This window comes from Folsomia candida, unplaced genomic scaffold (genome assembly GCF_002217175.1).
Source record: "Folsomia candida strain VU population unplaced genomic scaffold, ASM221717v1 Fcan01_Sc003, whole genome shotgun sequence".
Lineage (NCBI taxonomy): Eukaryota > Metazoa > Arthropoda > Collembola > Entomobryomorpha > Isotomidae > Folsomia > Folsomia candida.
Genome location: NW_019091195.1, coordinates 6,609,517 through 6,637,265, shown reverse-complemented (window position 1 = coordinate 6,637,265; position 27,749 = coordinate 6,609,517). Strand labels below are relative to the sequence as shown.

The 27,749-nt window shown below is 38.6% G+C and overlaps 2 protein-coding genes across 3 annotated transcripts; one reads left to right on the top strand and one right to left on the bottom strand.

Annotated features, from left to right (window-relative positions):
• Positions 1 to 7,692: 7,692 nt before the first annotated feature.
• On the top strand, positions 7,693 to 16,967 carry LOC110847963 (nuclear hormone receptor FTZ-F1 beta). The gene is made up of 19 exons (XM_022095031.2): positions 7,693 to 10,115; positions 11,465 to 11,674; positions 12,763 to 13,701; positions 13,815 to 13,931; positions 14,024 to 14,090; positions 14,170 to 14,248; positions 14,320 to 14,363; positions 14,442 to 14,462; positions 14,899 to 14,975; positions 15,064 to 15,273; positions 15,347 to 15,364; positions 15,443 to 15,625; positions 15,748 to 15,805; positions 15,895 to 15,952; positions 16,028 to 16,116; positions 16,210 to 16,251; positions 16,356 to 16,489; positions 16,570 to 16,590; positions 16,712 to 16,967. The coding sequence occupies exons 2-19, from the start codon at positions 11,504 to 11,506 to the stop codon at positions 16,793 to 16,795; spliced, it is 2,412 nt and encodes an 803-aa protein (XP_021950723.1). The 5' UTR covers positions 7,693 to 10,115; positions 11,465 to 11,503; the 3' UTR covers positions 16,796 to 16,967.
• Positions 16,968 to 17,071: 104 nt separating this feature from the next.
• On the bottom strand, positions 17,072 to 27,677 carry LOC110847962 (flocculation protein FLO11). Of its 2 annotated transcripts, XM_035849486.1 has the most exons (14): positions 26,790 to 27,677; positions 24,246 to 24,313; positions 22,362 to 24,117; positions 22,059 to 22,277; positions 21,337 to 21,964; positions 20,587 to 21,199; positions 20,396 to 20,505; positions 20,094 to 20,128; positions 19,296 to 19,673; positions 18,747 to 18,955; positions 18,407 to 18,644; positions 18,225 to 18,327; positions 17,953 to 18,134; positions 17,072 to 17,866 (listed from the first exon to the last, which is right to left on the bottom strand). In XM_035849486.1, exons 2-14 carry the CDS (start codon positions 24,290 to 24,292, stop codon positions 17,753 to 17,755), a joined length of 4,632 nt encoding a protein of 1,543 aa, XP_035705379.1. In that variant the 5' UTR covers positions 24,293 to 24,313; positions 26,790 to 27,677; the 3' UTR covers positions 17,072 to 17,752. The 2 variants fall into 2 exon arrangements, with proteins under 2 accessions (XP_035705379.1, XP_021950722.2); XM_022095030.2 differs by lacking the exon at positions 19,296 to 19,673.
• Positions 27,678 to 27,749: the final 72 nt, after the last annotated feature.

Genomic DNA, 27,749 nt, shown 5'->3' with positions numbered 1-27,749 from the left:
TTACTAATGACTTGTGGCATTTAGCACGATGAGGAGGGAAGCATTCCTTATTCTGACTTTTGAAACTTTGAGTTCTACATGTGCTAGTTACACCAAACCAACTATTAAACTATGTATAAAACTATGGGGGCATAATAATGGTTGGTGTGTTGGAAAGGTTGTGTGAGCTGAGGTAATGGTACAATTTGAACAAAAAAGGACGCTAAACATCCGGTCGCCAGGACAAGTCAAGTGGTCAGATGAGTTAAGGCTCCATCCGTCCCTTTGTCTGCTTCAATTCTGCCCGCTTTTTGACTACCTTCAACCATCACAATGTGCAGGAAATCCTACGCATGTTGTTGGGTGGGATAAGCCGTTGTTGTAACTTATTTTGATTGCATATATATATGTACGTACACACCATGGATGTATAGGTACACACGTATGCTAGGAATAGTTTAAGCTTGGCTCATGTGACGGATATGATTTTGTAATTATTTTGCTTTATTGTGTGTCGAGGATGTTCGTTTTGTTAAGTTTGGTTTGTGATATTTATAAAAACAACAATTCCAAGACTCGTTTTCAACTTACCCTCACGCATGAATGTCTGCATGACAAATTAAGTCGTCACTACTATATAATTTGGCAATAATCGCGGCATTAAATGTATGCACATTTTTTGAACAGCTTATTTTATTTCAAATCTATAACCTGCATGGAATTATTTGCAAATCCGAACTTGTGTACAATGCGAGCAAAAATGTCTAAACTGTGAGTTGTTTGTGTCTATTTCCAAATGAGCATGGGTTGACTAGAAGAGTGCAAAGTTCGGGGAAATGACACAAGACGACGAGACGAGCATGAATAAACTTGGTCAACCTTCTCAAGGTGATTTCACCCATTTCGAGAGAGAGACACAATTTCTCCGTGTCGTTGCGTGGCTCAAATAACAATTTTTGATCAAGAAGACGTCTTCGTGGTTTAGGATGTGCCTCATCATCGTCTCCTCCTTATTCCAACGATGCTTTCCATCCACATTATGCATTATATTGTACAATGTGTTTTCATGAAGATAATTATCTCGCAGTCCATGTATAGGATACACACTTACGGTTGTCTGATAGCTTTGATTGAGTTTATTGAGCTCCGACTCTTATCTCTTTCTTTCTCTCGTGTCTGGGATTGTGGATTAAAATATTAGAGTGATTTTCTTGTTTCGTAACGTCTGGACATTTAAATGATTGATAGTACATATACAACAAAGCGAACCATTGTTGTTTGAAGACATATAATTGTATGCATGTATGAACTACATGATGCTGTTCCGCAAAAAATGATCAATGACAATTGTCTTTAATAATGTGGGGGTTTGGGAGTTCTCATATTTTTATGAATGATTTTTCCCCAATTTTCTCAATGATCTTCCTCCCTTTTTCGCCATACAGACAATGTACTTATTGGATAATGACGGTTGTTGGGAAGAAATGCTGGCTGGGAAGCACAGTAGACTGAAGAAACTAGCAGTAGGGTATTAACTAGTAGAAAAAGTACAAATAAATAATTCCACCTGTGTTTTCGAGCTCTCGTACTTACATATATGCATACATACACATATGTATTTGTGCAGTGGCGAGCGAGGGTAATAAAAAGTTGACGCCCCACTGGAATAAATTTATACAAGGGGCTGCAAATTCGGTGGAGGGAGCTGCTGTGCGCCTCTTCTCGACTTGGAATGTTATTAATCTTGGTATTAAGTAAGACCGGTTTTGATTTCTATTATGACCATCACCAAATAATAGGAGAGCACAGCAAACCAATTCATGTGGCTAATTTTGATTTCTGACTCATCGTCCAATTTAGCTCTCCTCCATTCAAAACTGTTGGTCTTCTGCTGCTGCATCTTCCTCCCCGACTCAGATTGCATTTACATGTTACACACGTATAGCTATTGAATAACGAACCTTGTTGGATTAAATTGTTTCACATTAAACATCCCCCAACAACAGTGAAACGGGTCCCATCTCACCTTTGCCACCTGTACGTATCAGATCAGATTTAATACTGGGACCGTTGTTGTTGTGATGATTTTCCTCTTTCGACTTTTCCACCATCCAGCCGGTTCACCTTTGGTAAATTTTATTTGGGTAATTTATATGCGGCAATTTGGCAAAAAGGTAGGGCTAATACCTACAGAGGCTCTGCTTTTCTGGCAGAGGTTTGCCTTAATTAGAAGAATTTATTTCTTGTGTCTCAACTATGAGTTCATCCTCATGAATTACACAAACTACCTTAATTTTGACAGTTAACATCCATGCAACCACTTTGAATTACGCAGATACGCTTGAATTGTGAATTTATACCAATAAGCACAACAATGTCCAGAGCAGCCATCGTGATGTGATCATATTTAATATATGTAGTTAGTTGAGTCAGTCAGCAATAAGGATTTGATGGAGAACAAGAAAAGTGTATACAAAAATATTGGTCTCTTCATTTTGTTTCGCTTTATTTTATGGTCCTGACTAGCTTAAAAATGTATGAATGAAGCGAGATGAGCTTCGTGGTGTTTAATTTGCATTTCAAGAAACGATCTATCTCCCATTTTGTGTAATGGTCAGTTGCGAGGATAGAGTGGAGTGCCCAAGAGGTCAACTCAGGTTTTCTCGTTCTCAATGAAATCCTGTTTTTGGTAATAATTTGGATTAAATCCAGCACAAGCAGTGTGTGATGTTAATCCTTCGTGTAGGTATATACATACTTGCATCATATTGGGTTGGATATACGATGAGACGTGAAGCAATGACCAGTAAATATGTTTGTTTTCAAATACTTTTGCCGAACAGTAAGTATAAAATACACAGAAAGTTGGTTCATCAATATTTCCATGTTATATTTAACTGCATTTACTCATGGGAGGAACGAAAGTATTTATTCTCAGGAGTTAAAAAATCAAATCGTGTTGTTGTTCAGAATTTTGCAATAGATGTCAAAATGTTATTGAAATGTTTGTACGAAATCTCAATTTTTTTTGCATATCCCTCCACCAATAAGTGTTTAACTGAATTTTAAACAGTCACGTGATGTACTTTATTCCGTGAAATCAAGGTGTACATTTCTTAAACCTGGTATCAACACTTCCTCATCCGATGATCCTCTCGCAAAACTAATTATCAATTGAACCATTGAGTTAACTGTACCCTACCTGCCTGGCGATTGTTTATGACGACAGAGATCTCTGAGATGGAAGGCTAATTGACATTTTAATTAGCAAGTTTATTCAATGTAGAAGAATATCAACATGCATGCAACAATACGTATGCAATGCTTACTCCGTCTCAAGCGCAACCCAGGTTGAAATGTGCCGAGTTTTACGTCTGAACAGATGTATGTATCCATGTTGTACGTTCTAGTCAATGTCAAGTCATTGTTTTGAGAAGTCTTGTTGTTGCATTCATGCTGTGAGAAAGAACGAAAAAAAGACGTTGAAGATGCAAATGTTTTATTGCCCGAGAGAACCGAGAGAGAGAGAGAGATGCACATCAATGAAAAATGTGAGATAATGAAGACGAGCCAGTCTTATTCTTTCACGTCCACATGCACATGTGAGTACGTCGTCCTGTCGGCTTGACTCAAACCGAAAGTTTATGGACTCGATGATTATACAACAACTAATTACAAGATGGAAAACAAAACGCCGGAAATATTGAACGTTTATGTACCTTGTAGCCTATGAGTCTTGATTCCTATGAGTCTCAAATGTCACATATTTATAGAGTATGCATACATTGGATTAGTTAGCCGACTCACGCAAAGCCTTACCGTTTGCATGCAATCAACAAGATTTTGGATCGTCTTCTATTATCAATATTTAAATGTGTGGTGCTAACAAACAACATTCAGTACTTGGGCAGAGTGAGTTTGGTAACAATACTTGTGCAAAGACGGCTATGTGCACATGCATACATCGGAAACATCGTGCATGATCATTCATGACACGAAACTGTGGAGGTGATTGTCCTTAATCTTGATGCGTACTATATGTCTCATTCATGTTTGGGTTACGGTTATTACAAGTTAACATTATTTTCTATCATATGCAAATAAATATCCTCGACTTGAGTCTATCGGGCGACACATTTGTTTGGTTAGATAACAATCATATACACTTTATAGTTTACATACACCTTGTCTCGTCTCCTTTGAGTAGCGGAAAACTGTTCTCACTGTAACGTGCACAGTCCATCCAGTTTAAATACATAAAACAAATAACGGAACCACACAGTCAACATCTTTTACAGTGACACATCAACCCAATGTGGCCTGAATTGACAATTCTAAAATATTGTCATCAAATGCGGGTTGCGTTGAGCAGCTACTCTTAATCAAAGATTTTTCCTATTGAACCAAGTTACTTACATATTCTGACGAAAATGAGATGATGAGAAAAAATTGAAACACAAATCTAGAAACACCTGTTGACCCGACGAAATTCAAGGTAAAGGAGACGAGAGAAACATTAATTCATCCATTCCGTAAACAGACCAAGAATCTCTGCCTGAAGGAATTCAGAGAAAGAATTCCGGCCCAAAAGATGAAGATCGGGATTCTTGCGAGATGCATATTTGTTGTGTGAGAAGAATTTCATCGAACGCCAAGAGAGAGAGACTTCATTTCATTTCATCTCGTTGTAAGGAGCATGGATACTTTGCTTAAGTGTGTACCTTCATCCAATCCAACAGAGATTCAAGGTACACAATTACGTGAGTCTCCGTCGTTTATAATATGAACATGGATTGTCGAAAATGCCCCTCCAATGCCCGACACACAACATGCAAGGAAAATTTTATCTATGGAATGAAACATGTTTGCATAATTACATGGTTTGAAACAACCTATGTATAACTTACTTGGATAGCATGTGAGCTTGTTCAGAACTGCGCTTCAACATTTCAAATCTCTTCTTCTCTGAGATAATGCAAGACTGACCAAAGGAGAGATTCTCGTGCAGAAGGAGCCATCACTTCACATTATTATCTGTAAAAAAATCTATCTTTTTCTGTTTTACCATCTGGTTATAAAGCAGATAATCAGATCGATTTATAATTCATTCTAAGTGAATTTTAGCCTGTCGAAGCACCAATAATAAATTACTGCAGTATTGCTCTGGGTGATCATGTTTAGAATTACGGGCAACTGTGACATAACTGCTGGGTAGCAATGGCCTCTTTTGCAAATATATTCAGCACTTAATTTGCCGACGAACCGAGGATGAGGACGACCCAGACACAGACAACGATTGGATCGCGTCTGTTGGTGTACTATGTATGTAATGCCATGTAATAATATACATGTTGGCAGCGAAGCCAGCAGTTCCATTTTACCTTGAACTCGGTCTCATGCAACGTCTGGAAGATGAACGCTTCATTTACTGGGAATGAGAAAATAAATTCTGCCATTTGCCACCACCAACCATTATCATTTCATATCAGGCAGAAATACATCCATATTCATTCATAAGGATGTCTACCAATCAAATAAGTCATCAGAAATTTGCACCAAGAAAATATTCTTAGATGCACTGTAATATAGTGTGATATGCAGCATTACGAAGACAATACGACCAATGCAAGTAAAAATAACTGTGAGTGCGACTCGTGACTGTAGATTAAAGTCGTGCGAGTTCACGAATTAGCAGCAGCACTAGGACACGATGGTTGCAACTCGTGTATTAATAACCAACCAAATAATTCTACGTTTTTTCAAGGTGTGCCAGCCAAGCACTAAACCAAGTTCATTGTTGCACATACATACGTAAATTCTTGGTTAACGGTATTTTCTTTACACGTAAAAAGACGGCGTAATAATCTGTCTTTTGGGAGTGTCTCTTAAAACCAAAATTTGTTGAGCCTCGTACATATATCCATTCATCCCCAGAGTCCAATCTGTGCCAAGGGTATGCGAGGCCAGTAACATTGGATAAGTTAAATATAATGTAATAATTTGATTTAAAAAAAACTTTGCATACAAAATGGCAACCCGGTTGGTGAGTGCAAATTTGTTTGTAAGCTCGTATTTTTTGGATGTTAAAGTTTAATTGATTATCATAAAAGTGATGCCTATGTAGAAACGAGAAGCAGCATGAGACGATATAGATGACAGCGAGTTTGTTCAAGTCAACATTCAAAAGTTGGCAATATGGTGAGGTGCATGCAATGAGCATAATATGTGAAAAGTCCTACAACATATACGCAAATCCACGACGCCACTGCTGCACCACTGCACTGTTGTGTTGTACTGATCGTTGACATCAACTCGTGAAGGGAGGTTGTGAGGTTGACAGTGCCCGATTTTAATGCCAGCATATTTTGTCTTAACTGAGGAATGTACTAAAACGAAAATTCTAATAGGTTTGAATGCGAGTAATAGCTTCTAGTGGTTGTAAAGCTTTTGTGGGGGTGTGAAGGGCACAAATGGGGTCATGGAGTAAAAGTTTTACTGTAAAACACTCCTTCACATTTCGTACTCACCTATGGTCGAGGCATTATAATTAAAGTCATTTTTTACATAAGGAAGGCATCTAAAAATGGCTTAGTACTACATCATACATATGTATCAGGAGGAGAGGTTATGTACTATCAACTCATAGATCTCGATGCCACTTGGATATGTTATAGTCTCCCATGAATGAGCAAGAACCCCAAGTGGTTTGATTCCATGGCCACATTTGTACCCGCCACACCTACTCAAAGGTGCCCAAAAACGGTGAAAGTAGCGCTTTCACTTATTAAAATCCACGCCAAAAATCCAATTTTACTCGGATTTTGAAAATCCATACACCATTATACTCCCTGATAGTTGTTTTCTTCTATCCAACATCAAACTCAACTTTTTGAAATCTTAATATTAAAAAAATTAAAATTCTGAATGAGCAATGTTGTAGTAATAAACAACGCAAATTATGTCTGCGAAATAATCATCAAAAAAGTTGAGTTTGACGATGGATAGAAGAAAACAACTATCTGGGAGTATAATGGTGTATGGATTTTCAAAATCCGAGTAAAATTGGATTTTTGGCGTGGATTTTAATAAGTGAAAGCGCTACTTTCTCTTTTTATCCCTGTGAAATAATCATCGAAAAAGTTGAGTTTGAAGTTGGATATTAGACAACAACTATCAGGGAGTATATTGGTGAAAGAAATTTCGAAATAAGAGTAAAATTGGACTTTTGGCGTGGATTTGAATGAGTGAAAGCGCCACTTTCTCCGTATTTTGGGCACCTTTGAGTGGGTGTGGCGGGCGCAAATGTGGCCATGGCATCTAACCACTTGAGGGTTCTTGTTAATTTATGGGACACTACAACATATCAAAAGGGCACCAAGATCTGGGAGTTGATAGTACATAACCTCTCCTCCTGAGTACTACAAAATATCCAAATGGCATCAAATCGGGTACTGTCAACCTCACAACCTTTCATGCTCGGAGAAAATCATTTCTATCCTGTGCATATAGCGAACAAAGGCTCAAGGTTCTGCCAGGCTACTTTAAACCACCGTTTATGCATTACATCGACATAAACGCCCCACAGTCTGGCAGTCTTGTATTAAACTATATATGCATTACATATCCATGGTCGGTTTGTATAATACTTTGCGTCACAATATTATTATAATGGAGAGGAAATTAGATTTTACCCTCCCTCACTTTCTGAAACTTTGAGCAGATTACTAATGTGTCCTTGGTTTGTTTTAAGAATGGAGACAATCATGCTTTACTGCAGTGATCATCACAAGGATTGTTTAGAAGTGTCTGAGAAAGAGGAATAATAGACACATTACGTTCACATACATTACAAACCTCCTGTGGAAGTCAGGTTTTGTCCTCACTCATCATCGCATTCCAAAGAAAGTCAAAGTTACGAAAAGGAGGTAAATAAGTGTACAATTATCATCCGAAAGGGCCTTGGAGAGCCAACAAGAGCATTCATTCGGTGGGAACAATAACATTTAGTTATAGGCAACAAATAGATGCAGACCACAACACCAAAGTCCATGGTGCTGTGTGTTTCCTCTTGTGACGTCGTTTTTTGTGGTTAACAAGAGTTTAGCCTTGCCAATGCCATAAGAAAGGGTGGTTCCATTTGCTGCTCTGCACATCCATGATCCACACCACCACCGACGGATTCGAACCTTCAACTTGAACGTGAAATACACAGAGAGATAGAAAAGAGAGAAAGGGTTGATGATACCACGGCGATGATGAGAGCACGGCACGCTAAAACCCTGCTGCACTTGGCTTGCGACGAGTTACCGACTGTTTGTAAAGGGAGAAATTATAACAAAAGTCCTTATAAAGCAGCAGCTAGGAGCAGATTCATGCTGGCACATATCGGATATATGCACATTCAGGTTACGTGTATTTAGAAGCATCGGGATTTTATAACCAAACCACTCACTTCTCTCTCTCTCTGTTACCAAATCCAAGTTCAACCGACTTGTCTCGTGTGTAGTAGTATTCCTTTAATGATGAGAGAATCCTATCCCCACAGTTTTGATCCTCACACTTGCCTGCTTCGCCGTGCTTTCATTTGTTATATCACATTATTCAATAACCAACACAACATAACATCCAGCAAACTAATGCAAAGTTTTTATTCGACTTTGAGATGAGAGGAGTGTGTGCTGCTTTGATATCATCATAGACTGTTTGTAATAAGACTTTTCTTCACTACCATCATCATTATTTTACCGACCGACCGACTACAATTAACATTACAATGTCATTTAACACCACCAGCAACACACTCCGATTCTTTCAAAATTCGGCTTTTACCCTCCACCGGACTATTACGTATGGATAACCGCAAATCAGTGTGCAAGTGGAGTGCAAGTACTAGTTATTCGTTCTTTTATAATGTAGTTGGCTAACCAAAAACTTTTTAATGCTGTAAAAAAAGCCCAACTTTAACATGTACTCGGAACAAGTTTTAATAAAACAAACCAAATACGACTAAAATCTCATTACATTAAAGAAACTGACGAAATGACTTCAAATCTGAAGGAGAAGTCAACCAAAATTATATTACCAAAGTTGTCTACCGTGTTACTCATTCGCATCTTCTCATCCAAAAATTCATCCATCAAAATGAAAGTGATGTGACTGGAATCATACTTTGGAAATAAAATGTATCAGAAATTAGCATACAATTACACATCAAAGTAAGCGTGCCAGAGTGGATTACTTATTGTCATTTTTAACCAGTGCCATTGTACAAGTTGACGAAAAATTAAGGAGAGTGTAGCGAGTATCCTTGAATAACCTTGACCGTGACCTTCCGATTTCTCGCAACGTGAGCATACAGGAGTTTACAGCATACATGCAGCAACAACACTTACCAAAGTACAAAGTAAATGTGAAGAGAGGTGATCACCACGTCAATGATAACGGAGACATAGAAGAGTTAATCCTTTAAGAAATTAATACAAGAGAAAGTACAACCGATGCAACAGAATTATAAGCTTGGTCAACGCAACTATAAACCTCTATATAATCGATGCAGTGCAATTGGAAATATCAATATCCACTCTCAACAAACGTCTCTATTTAACTCCAATTTTACCGACAATTTAAGATTAATGGAGTAATTAAGAAAACAAACACTTGAATATAAATGGAACACTGCATTATTCAGTCGAATAGTGCAATCGCTATTTGAGAAATGAATTGCTGAGAATTAAAAAAATCTCGTGCAAACTTTCTGTGATGTTTTGTGGAGGCTATTAAATTAATAAATACATAATAGTAATAACTTGAGTATACATATAGTTTACGCATAAAATATTCAGTGTGATACACGAGTAAAAGATCTGTGACAAATTGAGAAGTATATTAATTCGCCAAGTGATGTGATTCTACATAATACTGGTGATAAATTATATACTGCAAAACTTGATGAACAAGCAATGGTTATTTATTACTGACTAATTTCTTTTAAACAAGTAATTACAAATCTCTGGAAATGGTCTGCACTACTGTGAACGTTGTTATTATGACTTAATTCTTCTTACTGCAACGCATTTGTTGACATTTCGCATTTGTTTGCATGATTCATTCATGTGATGTGATCTACAAAGAGTTTGGTGAGTCATGTTAATTAATTTATGTTGTGCATAGTTCTTTCTATGACGAAATAAATGTCCAACTAAAGGGTTGATGTACCCCGTAAATGCATGTTCAGAAAGGTACACGAACTGAGGAGTTTTATTGAGTGAGATGGATCATTGGTGACTAATGATCTTGAATTAATTTTCCCAATGGCATGCTCATGACTGAGGCAACTACATATACAAAGTCAAACTGATAAATTTCTTATAGATGCTTAAATCAGGCCATCCCACATTTCCACACACATCACGAGACGAGTAGTAGACAGACGTCAGACAGGAATTGATAGATACATGCATGCATCAGATTTGCATCTGTATTATTTCTCAAACTTGTCAAGTGAAACTAACGATGGCGGAGAAGGACATTTCATCCGCATTCTTGTGCTAGGCTAGGTTAGTCGTCAGTCAAATGTCTGCTGACTTGTTCTTCATAGATGATGACGACGATGCTGGTGGTGGTGGTGGATGGTGGGAGAAAGGGAGAAAGAAAGAGAAAGCGTAGGAGTATTTAGTTGTCGTCGTCGGTGCTGGTGGTGGGTTGCTGTTGGTGGTGGTGAGTGGGCAGAAGAGGTTTGATCTCCCAGAAACCTCCGACGTCGTCGTGGCCTTGGCCTTTGCATAGGTCGGGATTCGGACAGAGTATCGATCCCACTTCCCACTTTCCTTCCCACTTTCCCAGAATGCACACAACGCAACTTGCAAATCGGATTTCCTTCCCATTTTTTGCCAACTTTCACTCGCCCCCTCTTCTTATTATATAATGCATAAAATATGCAGTATATGTAAATTACATGTCATCTGCTGCATGTAGAGGGAATACCGTGTTGGTATACTTATTACTTAGGTATGATATATATGCATATTAGTGGGAAACAGATTTGTGTGACCTTTGAACCTTGCAGATTATATAAGCATATATCTGCCACAATAATTTATCAAATTGTACCTACAGTATATAGTATAATATGTAATATGTACTATTATCCCAATTTGCACACATGTACATATATTCCGGCCCCATTCATAACACATATGCGATAATCCGATTTAATGGATGGAGCAAAGTCTCAATGAGTTTGGCTAAATGATAATTCTTCCTGGAGCAAAATTATTATCTCAATGTCGTGACCTTCACCTTCCAAGTTTAAAGTTCGTTAAACTGGGCCCAGTAACTGAGGCTTTGCAATTTAGTGTTGACATTTCATGAATTTACTGAAGTAAACAAATGAATTGCATGCAAGATCATTATGCATGTGTTTTCTGCATGTAGGATGTCAGTACCAATGTTACGTTTTATAATTGGTGTAATGTTATCCTTGCAGGACGAACAGTGCACACGAGCAGCAGGGGCAACTCGAAGGATGGAAGAGAGCATTGAAGCCGAGTGTGACGAGGAGATTGCGAGGATATCGTCACAAGGAGAGGGAGGTGACCAGGGCGATAGTGCTCACGGGGTGGGTGGGAGACATGACCCTCCTCGACCCATGTCCTGGGATGGCGAACTCTCCGACAACGATGATGCCATCATTATTGTAAGAAAAACTTTTCAATTACGTTTCGAATTTGTTATACTGGTCGATTTTTAACCCAAAAACTAACTTGGCATACACTTTCCGTGAATCAATGAAAGTTTTATGTAGGAGTTCTTTGTAACTTAATTTAATCAAATGAAACGTATGTATTGGCACACGTTGATGCATTCTATTAAATTTATTATTAATATTGCACGATGTAGTACACGCATAAATCAGAGAGAAAAATGGCTTAAGTATATAATCACAGTTAGCTTTTTTTAGCCAGTTAGTTGGTAATTTAGGAGCAGACACATCCCTCCCACAACACAGGGCATGAATAGGTAACGACAATGAGTCCATTAGAATATCTCCGCTATACGGGATTTTATCTTTAACCTCTCCACATATATCTCCCAAAGTGTTAAGTCATTAAAAGTAGGAACAAGCCAGCCATCAAGAAATGACACTCTACACAATAATGGCACTGCACCAATGATGATTAGGATATTTGCAGGATAACAGAACGCTCCACCACGAACTAACGACTAATAAAGCATCTCCTTTCGGTTGGTGTGTGGAGTTTGTTTAGGTCATTCACGCCACTACTACTGCTTGTACGTACTTATTAGTACAGTGCTTATGGCCACCATGCATACTCCGACACCAAAACCAATGCTCATATATTAATGATTAGTTATACTAATTGTTGGCTGGTGAGGTGTTCACGGAACTAACGTTTCTGCGTTAGTGTATGTATGTACATATATATGCATGCGTCTCTCTATCTCTCTGCATGACAAAGTAATAGGCAATCAGTTGAAAAGTTTATGAATGGGAGCAACAAGCAACGCTTTATTAACAACAGTTTATCGTGTCCATTTGTAGCGTAGTGAGCTACAAATAGCTCTTCGTATGAAAAGCTTGGCTAAACGTACAAACAAAGAGTTGAACTCGACTGAAAATACTTAATTAGTCAACAGCAAAATTGCATAAAGTGCCGTTCAAAACAAATTGAGTTAATATTGATTGAGTTGCATACACATGTAAGCAAGATAGACTGCTGCAGATAGATTATCAGTATATTTTGATAATTTAAATTTCCACAGGAAGAGGACGTGGATACCGCGCACATAGACGACGACGACGACGACGAAGATAACGACGTGGAGTTTTCCTCTCCGAAACCCTCAAGTGCCTTGGACTCGACCTCCTCCTCTACTACAACTAGTAGTAATAACGTTAATAATAACAATAGCAATTGTCCTTATTCCGGGTCAGAAGAGCCGACGACATTGTCCTCGAATAATGCCAATACTCCTCCCAACACTTCTCCACCACCATCTCAATATCAAAATCATAACAATAACCACTCTGACGACTCTTCTCGACTTTCTCCTCCTCCTCATCCACATCCTCCTGCAAAGTCATCCTTGTTGTTGTGCCCTTCTTCAGACCAACATAATGCCAACAATTCTGGAGTCGGAGGAGTGGTGCATGTAGCCAAAAACAATGTCAAACCATGTCCCCACGGCTTAAATTCATCCGAAGACAACAGTCCTTGTGCCCCACCGCTTCCGGCGTCTTTACCTCCGAATAAGTGTACGAATAATATTAGTAATGGTACAACTACAAACTCTGTGAATGGAAACACACATGTTCATGGTTTGACGTCCTCAGTTCTGTGTGAACATAATAGTGCTCCAAACAACAACAATGCTTTAATTACCAACAATAACAACAACTTACAACATAGAGCTGGAAACCAAAGCCAAGTTCATCAGCACCACCAGCAACAGCACGGTCACCACCACCCACACTCTCTCAACAATGCAGTGAACCATTCATTGAATGGGTTGAACGGATTGGGAACTGGAAACAGTAATTCCAGTAGTGCTATAAACGGCAGTAGTGGATTTGTGCAAAATAACTCGTCGTTCAATTGTCCACAAACTAATCTGGGCAGTTGTCAACCTGCAACAATGATCTTACAGCAGCATTCGCAACCACCGATGAATCTTTCCTTCCCGAAAATCCCTCCGTCCCCGGTATCAACTTTTTATATATATTTTTTTAAATTTTTACAATTTATTTTACTTATGCATCATTAGTTTATTGATTCGCTTGGATATTTTGCTAATGTTGGGTTGGTTCCATGCAGGACTCTGCCTTGGGAGGCTGGTCAACCCCGTCGTCTAATTTATCTCGCCATAACTCAGACGCTTCACAGCGAAGCTTTTCTTCCTCATCAAACAACACAACCCCACCTTGCATAGAGGTGAGATATACAAACATACAATACTTATATAGCTAAAAATTGCATGTGCATTGACATTGAGAAATTAATAATCACCTATAAATATTTTTCAGAATTATTCGCCGTCCAACTCCCCACTACTGTCTCATAATCGTGTAGTTAATAAAGTGGAGGATTTTGGTAATTGCATAACAGATAAAAGGAAATTAATGTCATTGGGCAAAGTAACTAATTACACAATTACTAATCTGCTACATAGATGGTGATCAACAGGATTCTGTGCTGTTGTCCTCAAATCTCACATCTCAAGGGATTTCTAGGTCGCAACTAATCAACAGGTATTATACTGCCCTTATCCTTGCTTTAAATAATATTTTACCAATCATTAATTTTTTTTCGGTTTTTGCAGTCCATGTCCCATTTGTGGAGATAGAATCTCAGGATTCCATTATGGTATTTCTCTATAAGATTTTTTTTTGTGTTTTTCTTTTTACAAATAGTTACGTAATATGACTTTATAAATAATTTCAGGGATCTTCTCCTGTGAATCTTGTAAGTGAAATTTATGTTTTAAAAACCAACAAAATGGTGCATGTCAAAAGAAACAAAGAGAGTATTGAGAATTTCTGAATTTATAAGAATTTTAATCAACACTCAAAATTACTGTCGAGTCGTTAAATTATTGTCAAACTTGAGTTTTAATTTTCAAATGAATAGTTTAGATTTTTTCGTTAGCGAACTACCTACATACGTGTCACACTTTTAATTGAAGGTCACTAGTCACCGAGGGTCTTGGCAGTTTTATGTTGCATTTGTAGATAGGAATACTACAGTATGTATTTTCGTAAAGACAAACGGTCTGCAATTTTTTCACATCATTTAAAAATTCACATTAGACTAGACTTAAGATGTCAATCATAATTTTCGGGTGAAGTAAAATTCAATGTTGGATCTAAAATTTATATGACCTTCGCTTGTTCCTCTCAAGGTAAGGGTTTCTTCAAGAGAACCGTACAGAACAGGAAAAATTACGTGTGCCTTAGAGGAGCTTCGTGCCATGTAACCGTGAGTGAAATCAATAATTTGTTCCTATTATGCAGTCCTTTTTTTATAAATAATTCATGAAATTACACGAGTCATGTTTGCATTTCAGATCGCTACCAGGAAAAAATGCCCTGCATGTCGTTTTGACAAATGCTTGAAGCAGGGAATGAGATTAGAAGCAATTCGAGAAGACAGAACCAGAGGCGGTAGAAGCACATACGCTTGCAGTTACACCCTTCCTCCAACCTCAGCCACGCCTTCCCTTTCCGAAAATGTACAACAAAATGCACCAACATGGGAAATCCCAGATCTTCTCAAGGTATCAAAAAACTATTTACCTAGTGGATTTAATTGTGTGTAATGCAATACTTAATTGTGAATTATTATTACAGGAAATTGTGGAGTGCGAGGTTAGTTATATGCTTGTTTTATTAATAACTACTTACGAATACGGGGTTACATATTAATTCATTACACTATTCTAACAGTCATTATGGCACTTATCCGCTGATGGTGATCAGGAGAGCGACTTGACAAAAGCATCTCCTCATCATCATGGACCCAACGCCAACAATGCAGATTACTTACAGGAATTATGTGCTGCTGCTGATCGGAGGCTATATCGACTGGTGAAATGGTGCAAATCTCTTCCCCTCTTCAAGAACATTCAAGTATGCATAGGACATACATACAGGATTTTAAAAAAATCTGCTTGCAACTATTTCTGGCTACATGTACTTTTATTTACATGTACGATAACCATTTGTTTTGTTGTTGTTGCGTTTATTCATAGGTGGATGATCAAACCAAACTGCTCTTAAACTCTTGGTGTGAGCTGCTTCTCTTCTCATGTAAGTTGACACAGTTTACTATTTATCATTGTGCAATGCAATGCAATTATCCATTTAATTCTTCACCATTTACATACTTCATGTGTTAGGTTGCTATCGATCAATCCCCATGCCGGCTGGAAGTATTCGAATTAATGAAAGACTAAGGTAAATATATGGATTGTCCATGCATATGTACATGCACACCCACAGCACTCTACATTTTCCTTACTTAATTTTCAGTCTCAAAGAAAATGATGCTCATGGAAATCAATGCATAACGCGAATGATTCATTTCACGGAAAACTTACGACGACTCCGCCTTGACACGGGTAAGGACCATTTTGCTGGTAGTAATTGTGTGTTTAAGGGAATGTATTACAAGAGAATTAAAAATAACAATAAGAAATTGTTGGAATTTTCAGTAGAATACGCAGCACTTAAAGTCATCATCCTCATGTCATCCGGTGAGTTAATATTTAAACAGTGAATACATTAATGGAGTACATACATTTAAAAAATTTCATCCCATTTAATTCCATTAGCTATTAAAGCCTTTACTCTGTTTCAGAGGTTGATGAATTGCACGAGGGAGACCGTGTTCGAGAATCTCAGGAGCGACTATTGCAATGTCTCCAAGCATACACACTGGCACGTTGTCCAGAGTCTCCGTCCAAATTTGGAGAGTTGCTTTTGAAAATTCCTGTAAGTTGTTCCTTCGCCCTAATTCGTATACCTCGAATTAAATGCATTCATTTAAACGTGTGTTGAATTATGTGTTACAGGAATTACAACGAATCTGCCAAGTGAGTATTTTTTTTAATGCATTATTTTTCTTTTTCGTACAGTGGTATTTATGATCACTCAGCTTCACAATGCAGAAGGAATGCAGGGCTGATTATTTATAACCAATTGTTTTGAAACTAGGTTGGGAAAGAAATGCTCACAGCTAAGACGGAAGGATCGAATGGTTTCAACTTGCTGTTCGAATTACTTAGAGGCGACCATTAATTTAGAAACTATTTATATTCAATTTTTTAATCAGCTCTGATGATGAGCTCACATGTATTTATCACTTGTTTGTTATTTGTTGTTTTTACTGAAATTTCATGGTGCACAAACTCCCAGTGCATAATTTTAACAAGGAAACAAAATAAAATTTTAACAATGTTTGAAATGATTACATGTATGCGTTCAAGCACTTTGGATGATTATATTTTCTATATATTTATAAATTGCATCATTTATGCATTCATTTTACTGAAATACTGAGAAATGAGGTTCAGCTCTTGTTTGTAATCATTTATTAAAATATTTTTCGACATATTAAAAGTACGGGCTTATATCGTGTCATAATATTATCGGTTGAATTTCAGCAACCGTTACAGCACTGGTAATCAAGTACACAAGTCTTAATTTACGTAATGTTTAGTTGAGACGACATGATTTTCTTAACTACAAGAAAATGTTAACCTATATATCACAAGCTACTAAGTCTCCAGCCACTTTCTCCGTATGTATTAACCAAGCCCAGATACAAACACAGGTGTTCCAAACATAATATTGATAACTTTACACCCTGAGTTCCCTCATCATGCATGTCATGTAATTAGAAAATACGACTATTAATACATATATGTAGGTTTCACACAGAGTCCATTTACGGATATCAGGTAGGGTAAAATGCATGAATACATAATTCGTATTAATAATAGTACAAAATGAGAAAGTTTATGCCACAATTGATTCCTTATTATCAGAGTATTCTTGTGTGTTTAAATACTCCCAACGTGGCTACTCTTTTCGCCACACTATTAGTTTGACCATAGGTGTATGTTTCAAATAATAGAATAAATGCAAAAAACGGCAGTATACATACGTACGTCCAACGACATGACCTAATATTAAAATGATTTAACTTGTATAGAGTTTTGTTTTGTTTGTCACAAAGTGTATGTGGTGGTAGTTTCACATCATTATACTTCTCACAGCTTCATCTATGTCGGCAGAAGACGTGTTCAGTCCAAACGTATTCAAACCCCCGTTATTATTAATTGGCACTCCAAAGGCATCGTATTCAATCTGTACATCAAACAACCAAAATAATTAAATTATTACAGTCCTCTCTTATTCTCTGTGCTATGAGTTTTAGTAAACTAGTGACTTGCCTTATTTTCATCGTCGTTAATTGCATTCGTCGAGTCAATATTTCCAAAGCCAATAATGGAATCTATAGCAGATTGAACTTGCATATTAACATAGGAGTCCTGCTCCATTTCCTTCATTTCTTTGTCGACCATTTCCTGGATTTTAGGAACCCAACCTGCTGGAGGTGGTGGAAGGTCGAGTACTATATAATTCAGACAATATAAATTTAGACACTCTCAACTATTATCATTGAAATATACGTAAATGAATGTATAAAACTATATATCATTACCTTCGCCTTGACTTATAAACAACCTATCCTGTTCCATCTTCATCTTCTCTTCCGTCACAAACATTCTTTCTAACATAACCCTCTCTGCGCAACCAACCTCTTTCTAAAAATATAGAGAAAGTTTGGAAATAGATATAGAAAATCTCGTTAGAATAAGAATGTCTAAAATCATAAATGTTTACCATCGATTCTTTCAGCAATAATGATCGATATTTCGAAACCATTCCATGAAATTTATCAAGAAGGACCGATGCTTTATCGCAAAACTCATTGTCAAATTCTTCAAAATTCATATCATTACGATCACGAAGAATGTGATATTTCATTAATCGTTCCACCGCGTCTCTTTTATCAGTGAAGGGGATTTCATAATCTGGTTGAGTCACGCATTGTTGATCTCGTTTCAACAACATTTCAAACCTATAAAAGTGAAATATTCAAAAACAATTAATTTTATTTTGATCAAATGCACATCTCAAATTATATTGGCATGTATCTATTGTATGTGCGTTGTGTACATACTCTTCTTTTTTCCATCTGGATCGTTTTTCCTCTTCTACTTTCAAGTTAACAACGCGCTGGTCATCAGCCTTTTTTTCATCGACGGGGCTTTTAAATGTAGTCGGAAAGGATTGTACGTGGTGCTGCCCCAGTGCATTAGTTGTACTTGTACCGGAAGCAAATGTGCTTGATGATACAACCATGTTTGAAGCACTGGTAGTTGCATTTTCCTAAAAAAAGAGAAATATATATTATATACGAGAAATATTTAAATGACCATATTTTAAGGTTGAAGCACTGAATCAAGAATTATAAACATATAGGATGTCAAAAGCATGCGACGCATCATGTATGTAAGCATATGTAAGTGGGGAGAAGTTATATAAAAGCATAATTAAGGTTGTGCTAATTTATCATGCTAATCCCATGCGCTTTAACTAAGTATGATTGAATTCAATAACTTAAAAAAAGAGAAAGTCGTCATCAATAAAGAATATGATGACGACAATGTGAAGGTACAACTTTTTGCATAACAAAGTGTAGCATCATTTAATCTGTTCCAATGATTACCTTGTTTTCTTCCATAACTCCAACGTTTGCATTAGAACTCTCATTATTAACTGTACCTACTTTAGCCATTGTTTCAATAAAACTTCCACTAAGATCATTGCTGGGCTCGTCAATTGAAGTAGGAATGGTAACTTTTTTGAGAATTTTTACATTCGAATTGGTGGCAGACAAAGTTACTGGAGAATTTGAATTGTTATTATTCGTATTAATATTACTAGTGGGGGAAGAAATTGTAGCTGTGGACGTTGGCGCAGTGGTTGTAGAAGCAACGGACTCGATAGTAGAGGTAGACGAAGAGGTAACTCCCAAAGTCGATGTCGTTGATGGAGTTGTAGATAATGTTGACGCAGGAACATTAGAAATCGTAGATTGAGCCAGCTATGTACAACAACAATGAATGGCAAACATTAACACAAGCTACCACCACCAATCACTTGATTTCATGCTATCCCTTTATAAATATTCTTTTTGAATTTCTTGTAAGCTGCAGATCTATTTTCATAAAAGATTTGTTGATTCTTAATATCTACCCTGACTGTGGGTTTAAATATGTAGCAATGAAACCAGATCTACCCACAACTAATACCTTTCATGTAATTACTTGGAAAGCGTAAATATAATTTCCCAAAACCACACTAGAGTTAGAATTTCCAAACAGTTATAAATCACCCAAACCATACAGCAAGGAATATATAGATTTTTAAATTTATAAGTTAATAAACAGTGTCACACGGCTTGACTTTAACAATTTAAAACGCATTGCATAAACGAACAACTTAATGGACTTCATCAACTTACATTACTCAAGTGACTGGGGTTTGGAACAGGAATTCCTAGAAGTAAATAAGTAAGTTATGTTAAATATTTGCAACGAATATCTTGTGAGCTTTGAACCATACATTAAATCAACGTAGAGAGAGCTTACATTTTAATTTCATAAAGCCAAATAAATAATACTCTAATAACGTAACAATAAGTGTTTCAATTTTTTAGTAGGGAATAAATCTATGAACGTTTATGACATAAAACATAAAGTCTGTTGATTGAATTCATGAAGCTCTATTCGTATAGAAATTTTATAAATTAGAAAATAATAATACCGGTTGAAATAACTTGTTGTTGTAGGACAATCAGTTTCTGAAGAGCCGTTTGCTCAGTTTCGTTTCGTTTAGGAAGGGAAAGTAGTCTAGAAATTTGGGCCTGGATATTCCTGTGGACATATAATGAGTAAGAGATCATGTTTAACTTATTAATACTTAGAGAAATTTCCAATGAAATAAACACAAGTTACCTCAATAAGTGTTGATTTTGTGGGGTTAACTGAATTGTTTGTACTATTCTGGTTGTTGTTCTTGTTGCTGCGTTTGATGATACAAGGGAGGCTACCGGGTTCGGATTATTGTTGATTCCGTTAGAGGCTATAGATACAAGCGATGAAGATGTCGGTGTGACTGGAGCCATCACTTGAACCTGTTGTATGGGCGTGGAAGGTTGCTTAATACTGGAAGGAATGGCAGGTGAAGTTGGTGTCATTGGAGCAGGAGTCGCAGGAGTAAGAACGCGTGCAGGACTGCTTAGAGGAAGTGATGACGCTGGGCTAGAGGGTGGGGACGGAGAGCATGCTGCATTTGCTACAGCATCAATTGACGACATGATGTCATCAAGACTGGAAACTTTCTTGACAGGTTCGTTTTTTGAATTCTCAGTCTTGGAATCAGCCTTCTGGTTGCCCCCTCCCCCTTTTTTCTTGGGCCGTGATCTAGGAGTTGGAGGTGTGGGCGGGGGCGGAGGAGGTGGTGTTGGAGGTTTCTGTTTTTGGGGACTTTTCTTCTTCTTATTACTACTCCCACCAGTGGAACCACCTGATGTACTTGGCCTCTTCTTTCCACCACCTTTTGTCTTCCCTAAAACCAGAAATCAAGATGTACTACTGATTCTAAATAAATATACTATTTACTTAGCCAAATATCTTACTCCCAGCTTTAGAGAAAGCTTTATTATAAAGGTACAAAAATTATCACGGCAAATGATTGAAATGTACCTGATGAATTGACACCTGGATCTTGTAAAGAATTTAGCGTCTTAACTTCTGAAGGTGTTTGCAAAAAGTCAATGTCAAATCCATTTTGAGTGGCATCTTGACTGGAGAAACTAAAGTCGAATGAGCTGTCGTCTTGCAGGTCCTCGTCCATTATTCCAGATTGTTTTAATAGCTGCTCCAAGTCCAACGTGACCTTCTTTTTGCTTGCTTTTGGTTTAGACTTGGGTTTCTTGGGTGGGGACGGCTCGGAGGATGAGTCAGGGGTTGCAATTATATTCTGTTGGATATTAGATTTTTGCAACTTGTTAGTTGTGGGTGGTTTTTGTGGCTGGGATACTACTGGCTGTTGTGTTTGAGAATTTGGAGTTGTTGCTGTTGTTGTTATTATCGGAGTTGACGCTAGCTGCTGCGGTTGTGTTGTTTGAATTTGTACTTGACCAATGTGTTGCTGCTGCTGCTGTGGAGGCGAAGAAATTTGAGCTGTTTGAGAAGTTATAATATTTGAGTCGGTTTGCATCTGACTAAATTGTCCCGAAGACGTTGTCAAAGTTGTTGCAGGCGGATATCGGACAGCAACCCAAGCGGGACCATTGGGCGTTTGGATTTGCTGGAGACCATATCCTTGGGTCTAAAAAGAAAGATATATATATAATCAATAGATGATGGTATGTGTGTATGGTTAGGCTACGCAATATATATATATATATGTAACCAGACTTTACCTGTGCTACTTGAGGCATTTGCGACACATATCGCACAATTGGTTTCCCATTATTGGCTTGGGCACCAATGGTAGTTGTCCCAGGTTGAAGGGTCAAAACTTGTTGCTGAGGTCGCACAATAAATTGAATTCCCTGCTGTCCCCCTGATGGCACCAACATTGGTTGGCCATATTGATTAACAACGATTGTTCCAGTTAGTTGTGTTTGCTGGTTTGCATTCTAAAAGTTTTGTAAAGCAAAATAAATAAAAACGTTTTAAATTGTGTTTGTATCGAGTTCTCAGATTTCCTTCATTAAACAAACCTGAGACATAACCATCTGTTGAAGTCCTGCACCACCGATTGTGAAAGATTGTTGAGGAATCATTGTATTGCCTACAGATGTAACCACCACTTGACCTTGTTGTTGCTGAAAAATCTGAGTTACGCCATCGGATGTATTGACGGAAACTGTGTTATGTGCGCCATTAGGAACAGTTGTGGATGGCGCCGACATATTATTACCATCGACCTCGTTTGTCGTAACATTTGCAGGACTTGAGCTGGACTGAGGTTTCGGCAACAACTGTGGAGGTTGCTTGGGTTTGCTGGCGATTGGACTACTTGCCATACTTACATTCACGTTTTGAATCTGACCAACGTTCGATGTTGCAACCAACTGGGCTGCTCCACCTGCAGTCGTCTGATAGTACGTTCCATTCGGGCCCTTTGTTAAACATGTTTGAAAGGCTTGGGGCTGTGCCATTATTGTATTTGATAGAAATTGGGTTCCGGTATTTACTACTGCATAAGTTGGAGCACCCCCCGTAGCTAATAATGCTAAATTGGCTCCGCCGAAGGTCCCTGGTCCCGCAATTAGCGCAGTTGTAGGCTGATCCATTGTGATATAACTTTGACCTCCTCCAGTTTGAATCTGTTGAATTATGTTGGTTTGAGCCTGGCCCGTTGTCATTATATTCCCCGTTGAGGTGGCCAGTAACTGATGAGCACCCGCTAGACTGACCGTCTGCCCTGCAGAGACTAACTGATTTAGGGTTGTTTGCTGCTGTGGGTGGGTAGTACTCTGGATATAATGGGGTTGTGCTCGTAAAATAGACGAATTGCTAACAGAAATACTAGCGCTATTGTTGATGGGTATATTATTAACATTATTATTGTTACTGCCATCATTGTTAGTCGCCGAGGAGGAATTGTTTGTACCAGCAGGATTTGAAGTCGAGTTATTGGGTACTTGTTGAAGATGTTGATTAATAATCTGTATTTGACCATGTTGTTGTTGGGGCACCTCAGCTTGTTGCTGTTGTTGAAATGCATTATTATGAGTAGTCAACTGCCCAGTATTATTATTTTGATTACATGGCATCGAAACAGAGATCGACTGATTCAGAGAAGAGGAATCAGTTTGTTGGTGATTTAATGAGGTCGTCGACGAAAGACTAGGTATCTGTTGAGTTTGCTGATTGACGATAGTCTGCTGCTTCTGCAAAAGTTCTTGACTAAATGAATACGACGACGTGACATTATTACTATCCAGAATTACTTGAGTTTGATTCATCTGAATCTGATGTTGTTGAAGGAATTGAGAAGCAGATGACGAAGAATCACAGTTAGAAGTTAATTGTTGTAAACTTGAAGATGCGATACTATTCGTTTGCGAAGATGACATAAGAAATTGGTCAACTCCAGAAGTAACAATGCTAGACAATGAATTTTGTAATGTTTGTTGTTGTTGTTGTTGCTGAAGGACATGATTATTGACTTCGCCATTGGACAGAGATCCCATCGAATTGTTAAATCCTTGTTGACCCCCTCCTCCTCCAGTAGCATTTGCAATAGCATTTTCAAAGTCAGAGGGTACATACGACTGCGATATGTCAGTCAAGTTATTGGAGGATGCTTCAAGAGTGTCAAATAAGGTTTCGTTTGGCGAGTCAACCTCATAGTCTGCTTCCAGAGATCGGGCCAAGGATGCAACGACATTGTCCACGGATTCTGCGGATGGAAGTAACTCGCTGTCTGATGTGAGTCCTCCCAAAAATGACTCCAATGCATTTGGATCGCTAATTTATTTACAAAACACATTATTAGTTACGTATGTACTAGTTTTGTTCTTCAAGGAAAGCAATTTCAGAGTACATTTATAAGATCAACATAATTAGCATGAAAGATTTTAAAAGTATTGTTATACTCAATTAAATCAAGGACCCGCTGTTGTTGCTGCCCTCCGTCAGACATGACGCTTGAAAGGTCTGCATCCTAAAAAGTCCATACAAAATATCAAGATTGCATAATATTATTACTACATTTCTGATGAGAATGACAGTACGACATTATACGCAAACGATAGCAAGTTGGATGGTCAGGGGAGAAAGTTCCAACTTGCCCCTATACCCAATCCTCATGAAAGAGAAAGCAAGAAAAAGCCATGGCATCCTCTTCAGGAAAGAATGCATGCATTTCAACAGTAAATTGAAACCCAGCAGAAGAAGAACCTTGGTCAACATTTTCTTTATGGAGCTGATCATGATATTGAGCTTCTATACTGTGAGATACCCATAATGCTTTCTCACTTTCCCAACAAAGCCCACTTTCACCGTCTCACATCTCCAGCACACAGCAAAATCATGTCCCTCCATGAATAGGCTCCCTAACTGACACCTCGCATCTGCAGTAGGTAGAGGAGTTCATCGTGATGAATAGTAAAAGTGCGACTCCATAAGTCCATCAACACACACCAATGATATAAAGCCAGTCCTTGCTGATACCCTTTCTGAGTTCTGACTGATGATATGATGCTGCTTGGTAGGTACTTAGGGCAGAACCAGTACACAGTGGCGATGAGAAACCGTAGATTTTGAGTCCACATTCAGAATTTAAATCAAATAATGGTATTATTATGCACCTAGCTATCTATGTCTATGAATATACCCTTCATTTCACTCTGGGGCATGTTCTGTTTCATCAGTCTCACATAGAATGTTACGACCTTGTTTATGATGCATTTTATACGCGCTTGTTGTATGTTTTAGTTGCGAAAGAAAGTATAGCATAGCATATCTAATTCCATGGAATGGACCAGCACCGTTTCTTCGTCCAACTGTCCAACGAAAATGAATGAGGTTGCCAATATGCGTATGTGTAAACCAAAACAACCACCAAGTCATTGACGAACCATGTACATGTTGTATCATTGAATACGGATATATCCTCAGATGAGATATGTTAATATGCACGTTTTTCTGAGCATGCAATTTGTAAGTTATATATTTCCACAAGTATACCGAGGTAGTTGTATTGTATATACAACTGCATTTCACTTATAAATACTTGTGTATTACGAAATTGATCAACCTGCAACGTAGTGTATGTGCTGATACAAATTCTTCATAAACAAGCAGCTTGTGTGAATTTCATTGCATTTTCCGGACCAGTAGTGGCAATATGTGAGGATTTATTAGTACGTTGTGCTGGACTAATTGCATTGCACAGACCGTCACCATAATAATTTGGCATTATCATAAGCATGAAACCTGGTATCGCAATGGTCAACGAAAGAATCTGCAATCTCATGAGTCACGTAGTTTACAAAATGCAAGTATTACACCTTATGGAATCAGCCCCTTCCTAATCATATATTTCATATCGACTAAAATCTATAAACAAAGCAAGTGACATTTTCATAAATACTTCATCTAAACAAGTGAAAGATATGGATGGGTTAGACCATTGCCACTCCTTTTAGCAGCAGAAATGAAACTTATCCGGATAAAATTCCATTCTATAGTCCTGCATACGAACCTCCACCAACCACCACCACCTTTGCCGACAAGAAGCCGTTGTGAAGCTTGTTTGAAAATTTCGACATCTCCGGTCAGGAGCGTCATAGCGTGCTCATTCTTGCGCGAGGAGGTCGGACTCGTCAAGCCCAGCAGAATGAGACCGCACACGAGGGTGGTGTGGGGACGGGGGGGCCTGCAGGCGTGGTGGCTGACCTGAATCGCCACGAGACAAGAGCCAGATAACCGAGGTGGGCCCAAGCTAGTGGGTGGGACCGTTCAAGACGAAGAAACTCATGGAGAAATGGTGAAAAGCATTGGATGATTCTCTCTGAACCCACTATCCTCTGCATGTTGAGGCACCGCAGCGTCGTAGAATTCCGTCCAATGCGCCTCTGGATGTCCTCTGTGCAGGGACGCTCCGCCCCGTGGAAAACTGCCTTTGCCAATGCTGCTAAGCCCATCGCCCAACACCATCGCGCTTGATGATGATGATGGTGCTTCCTTCTTCTATTTTGCTGCCTACACCACCACCGCCGCCGCACTCTATGTATATACAATGCAATGCTGCTTTCTGCTGAACTCGATTTTATATAAGCTATGCTCACGGTATGTGTGGTACTACTATATGCGTACGTAATAGCACCAACGACTCTCTGCTGCTTGCCACCACTACCTCACCACTGCATCAAATCCTCCCAAAAATATTTTACGAAAGCTCATTCTAGTGCCAACAAACAGGGAGTGCGGAACAGTTCCAAATTTGGAGGAGGTGCGGTTGTGGGGAGTTTTTAGGTCGAGGAAGCGCGAGAAGGACGGAGCGAGTTGAGGGCGGCCATCTTCCTGCCTGCTACTCGTAGGAGGCAGTGTCGAAACGGCCACTTTGCCCTCACCAACCTCGCTCCGACCTTCTTGTGGGGTGACCTGATGGGAGAAAGTGAGTGAAAGTTGTTTACCAGTGACGGATTCAGCAAGGGGTCCACCTTTTCGCCAAAATTCCACCAGAATCGAAATTTGTTGCTTGAGGATTTTCACAACCAGTCAATTTGTTTCCACACTGTGGGCCACACACTGCTGTGGAGGGAACGGCTCCTGCTTTCCCTCTCCAAACCCCCGAGCTAACCGCCACCACCGCCGCTATATACGCCGCACGCCTATGCTCCATATATCCGCCACTATGTCTCACCACACTCCGACGAGATGAGATGATCGTGAACATTTTTCTCCTTTCTTTCTCTCAATATTTCCAGCTCGGCATTAATTTCTTCAAAGTTTCCAAAGGACATCTGCCCAATCTGTTTGTTCCGAGCTCATTATTGGGTTCAATCGAATACGACGACGACGACGAGTTGAGGAGGAAGGCAACAGCGAACGAAGGATATGAAGGAATTGGTCATTCAATCAGACTCTGACTATGTCTCTTTTGCTGGTCATATAACAACCCCCGAGCCAGAACCAGTGCAGATTTCTCTCGAAAGAGTTAAACTGAAAAGATAGGCACAAAATGTGAGAGGAGGTTGGATGAGACAAAAAAACACATCCACCCACTGACTGTACTACTATATCGTATCGTCGCATTCTACTCAGTCAGTAGTAGCAGATGAGAATCACATTATTTTATTTTAGGATTGTTTCCTATTTCTACAATGCTTTACATTATGAACGTACTTACGTGCTTCTTCAATATTTACGATCAGACTTAAAGAAATTAGAGGATTACATAGAGCTGCTTTAAATGTAGGTTATCAACAGCAGAGAGGCAATTAGCAAAGAGCAGAGGAACATGAGACGAACGATTGATTATGTCCATAACGGAGGAGGTGTCTCATTGACGTCTCTAACATGAATTCAGTCGGGTATTGTGATAACGATAAAATTAAGGTTAGAGTTAGTTAAATGTGGGAAAAGTAGAACCG

Bases quoted from the DNA above. Each gene is read 5' to 3' on its own strand.
- LOC110847963 (XM_022095031.2), top strand. From the start codon at position 11,504: ATGGAAGAGAGCATTGAAGCCGAGTGTGACGAGGAGATTGCGAGGATA. The intron at 11,675-12,762 runs GTAAGAAAAACT...AAATTTCCACAG, and splicing joins ACGATGATGCCATCATTATT to GAAGAGGACGTGGATACCGC. The intron at 16,252-16,355 runs GTGAGTTAATAT...ACTCTGTTTCAG, and splicing joins CATCATCCTCATGTCATCCG to AGGTTGATGAATTGCACGAG.
- LOC110847962 (XM_035849486.1), bottom strand. From the start codon at position 24,292: ATGTCTGACGGAGGGCAGCAACAACAGCGGGTCCTTGATTTAATTGA. The intron at 21,200-21,336 runs GTACATTTCAAT...TTCTGGTTTTAG, and splicing joins TCCAGGTGTCAATTCATCAG to GGAAGACAAAAGGTGGTGGA. The intron at 18,956-19,295 runs GTAATCATTGGA...CTCTTTTTTTAG, and splicing joins GAGTTATGGAAGAAAACAAG to GAAAATGCAACTACCAGTGC.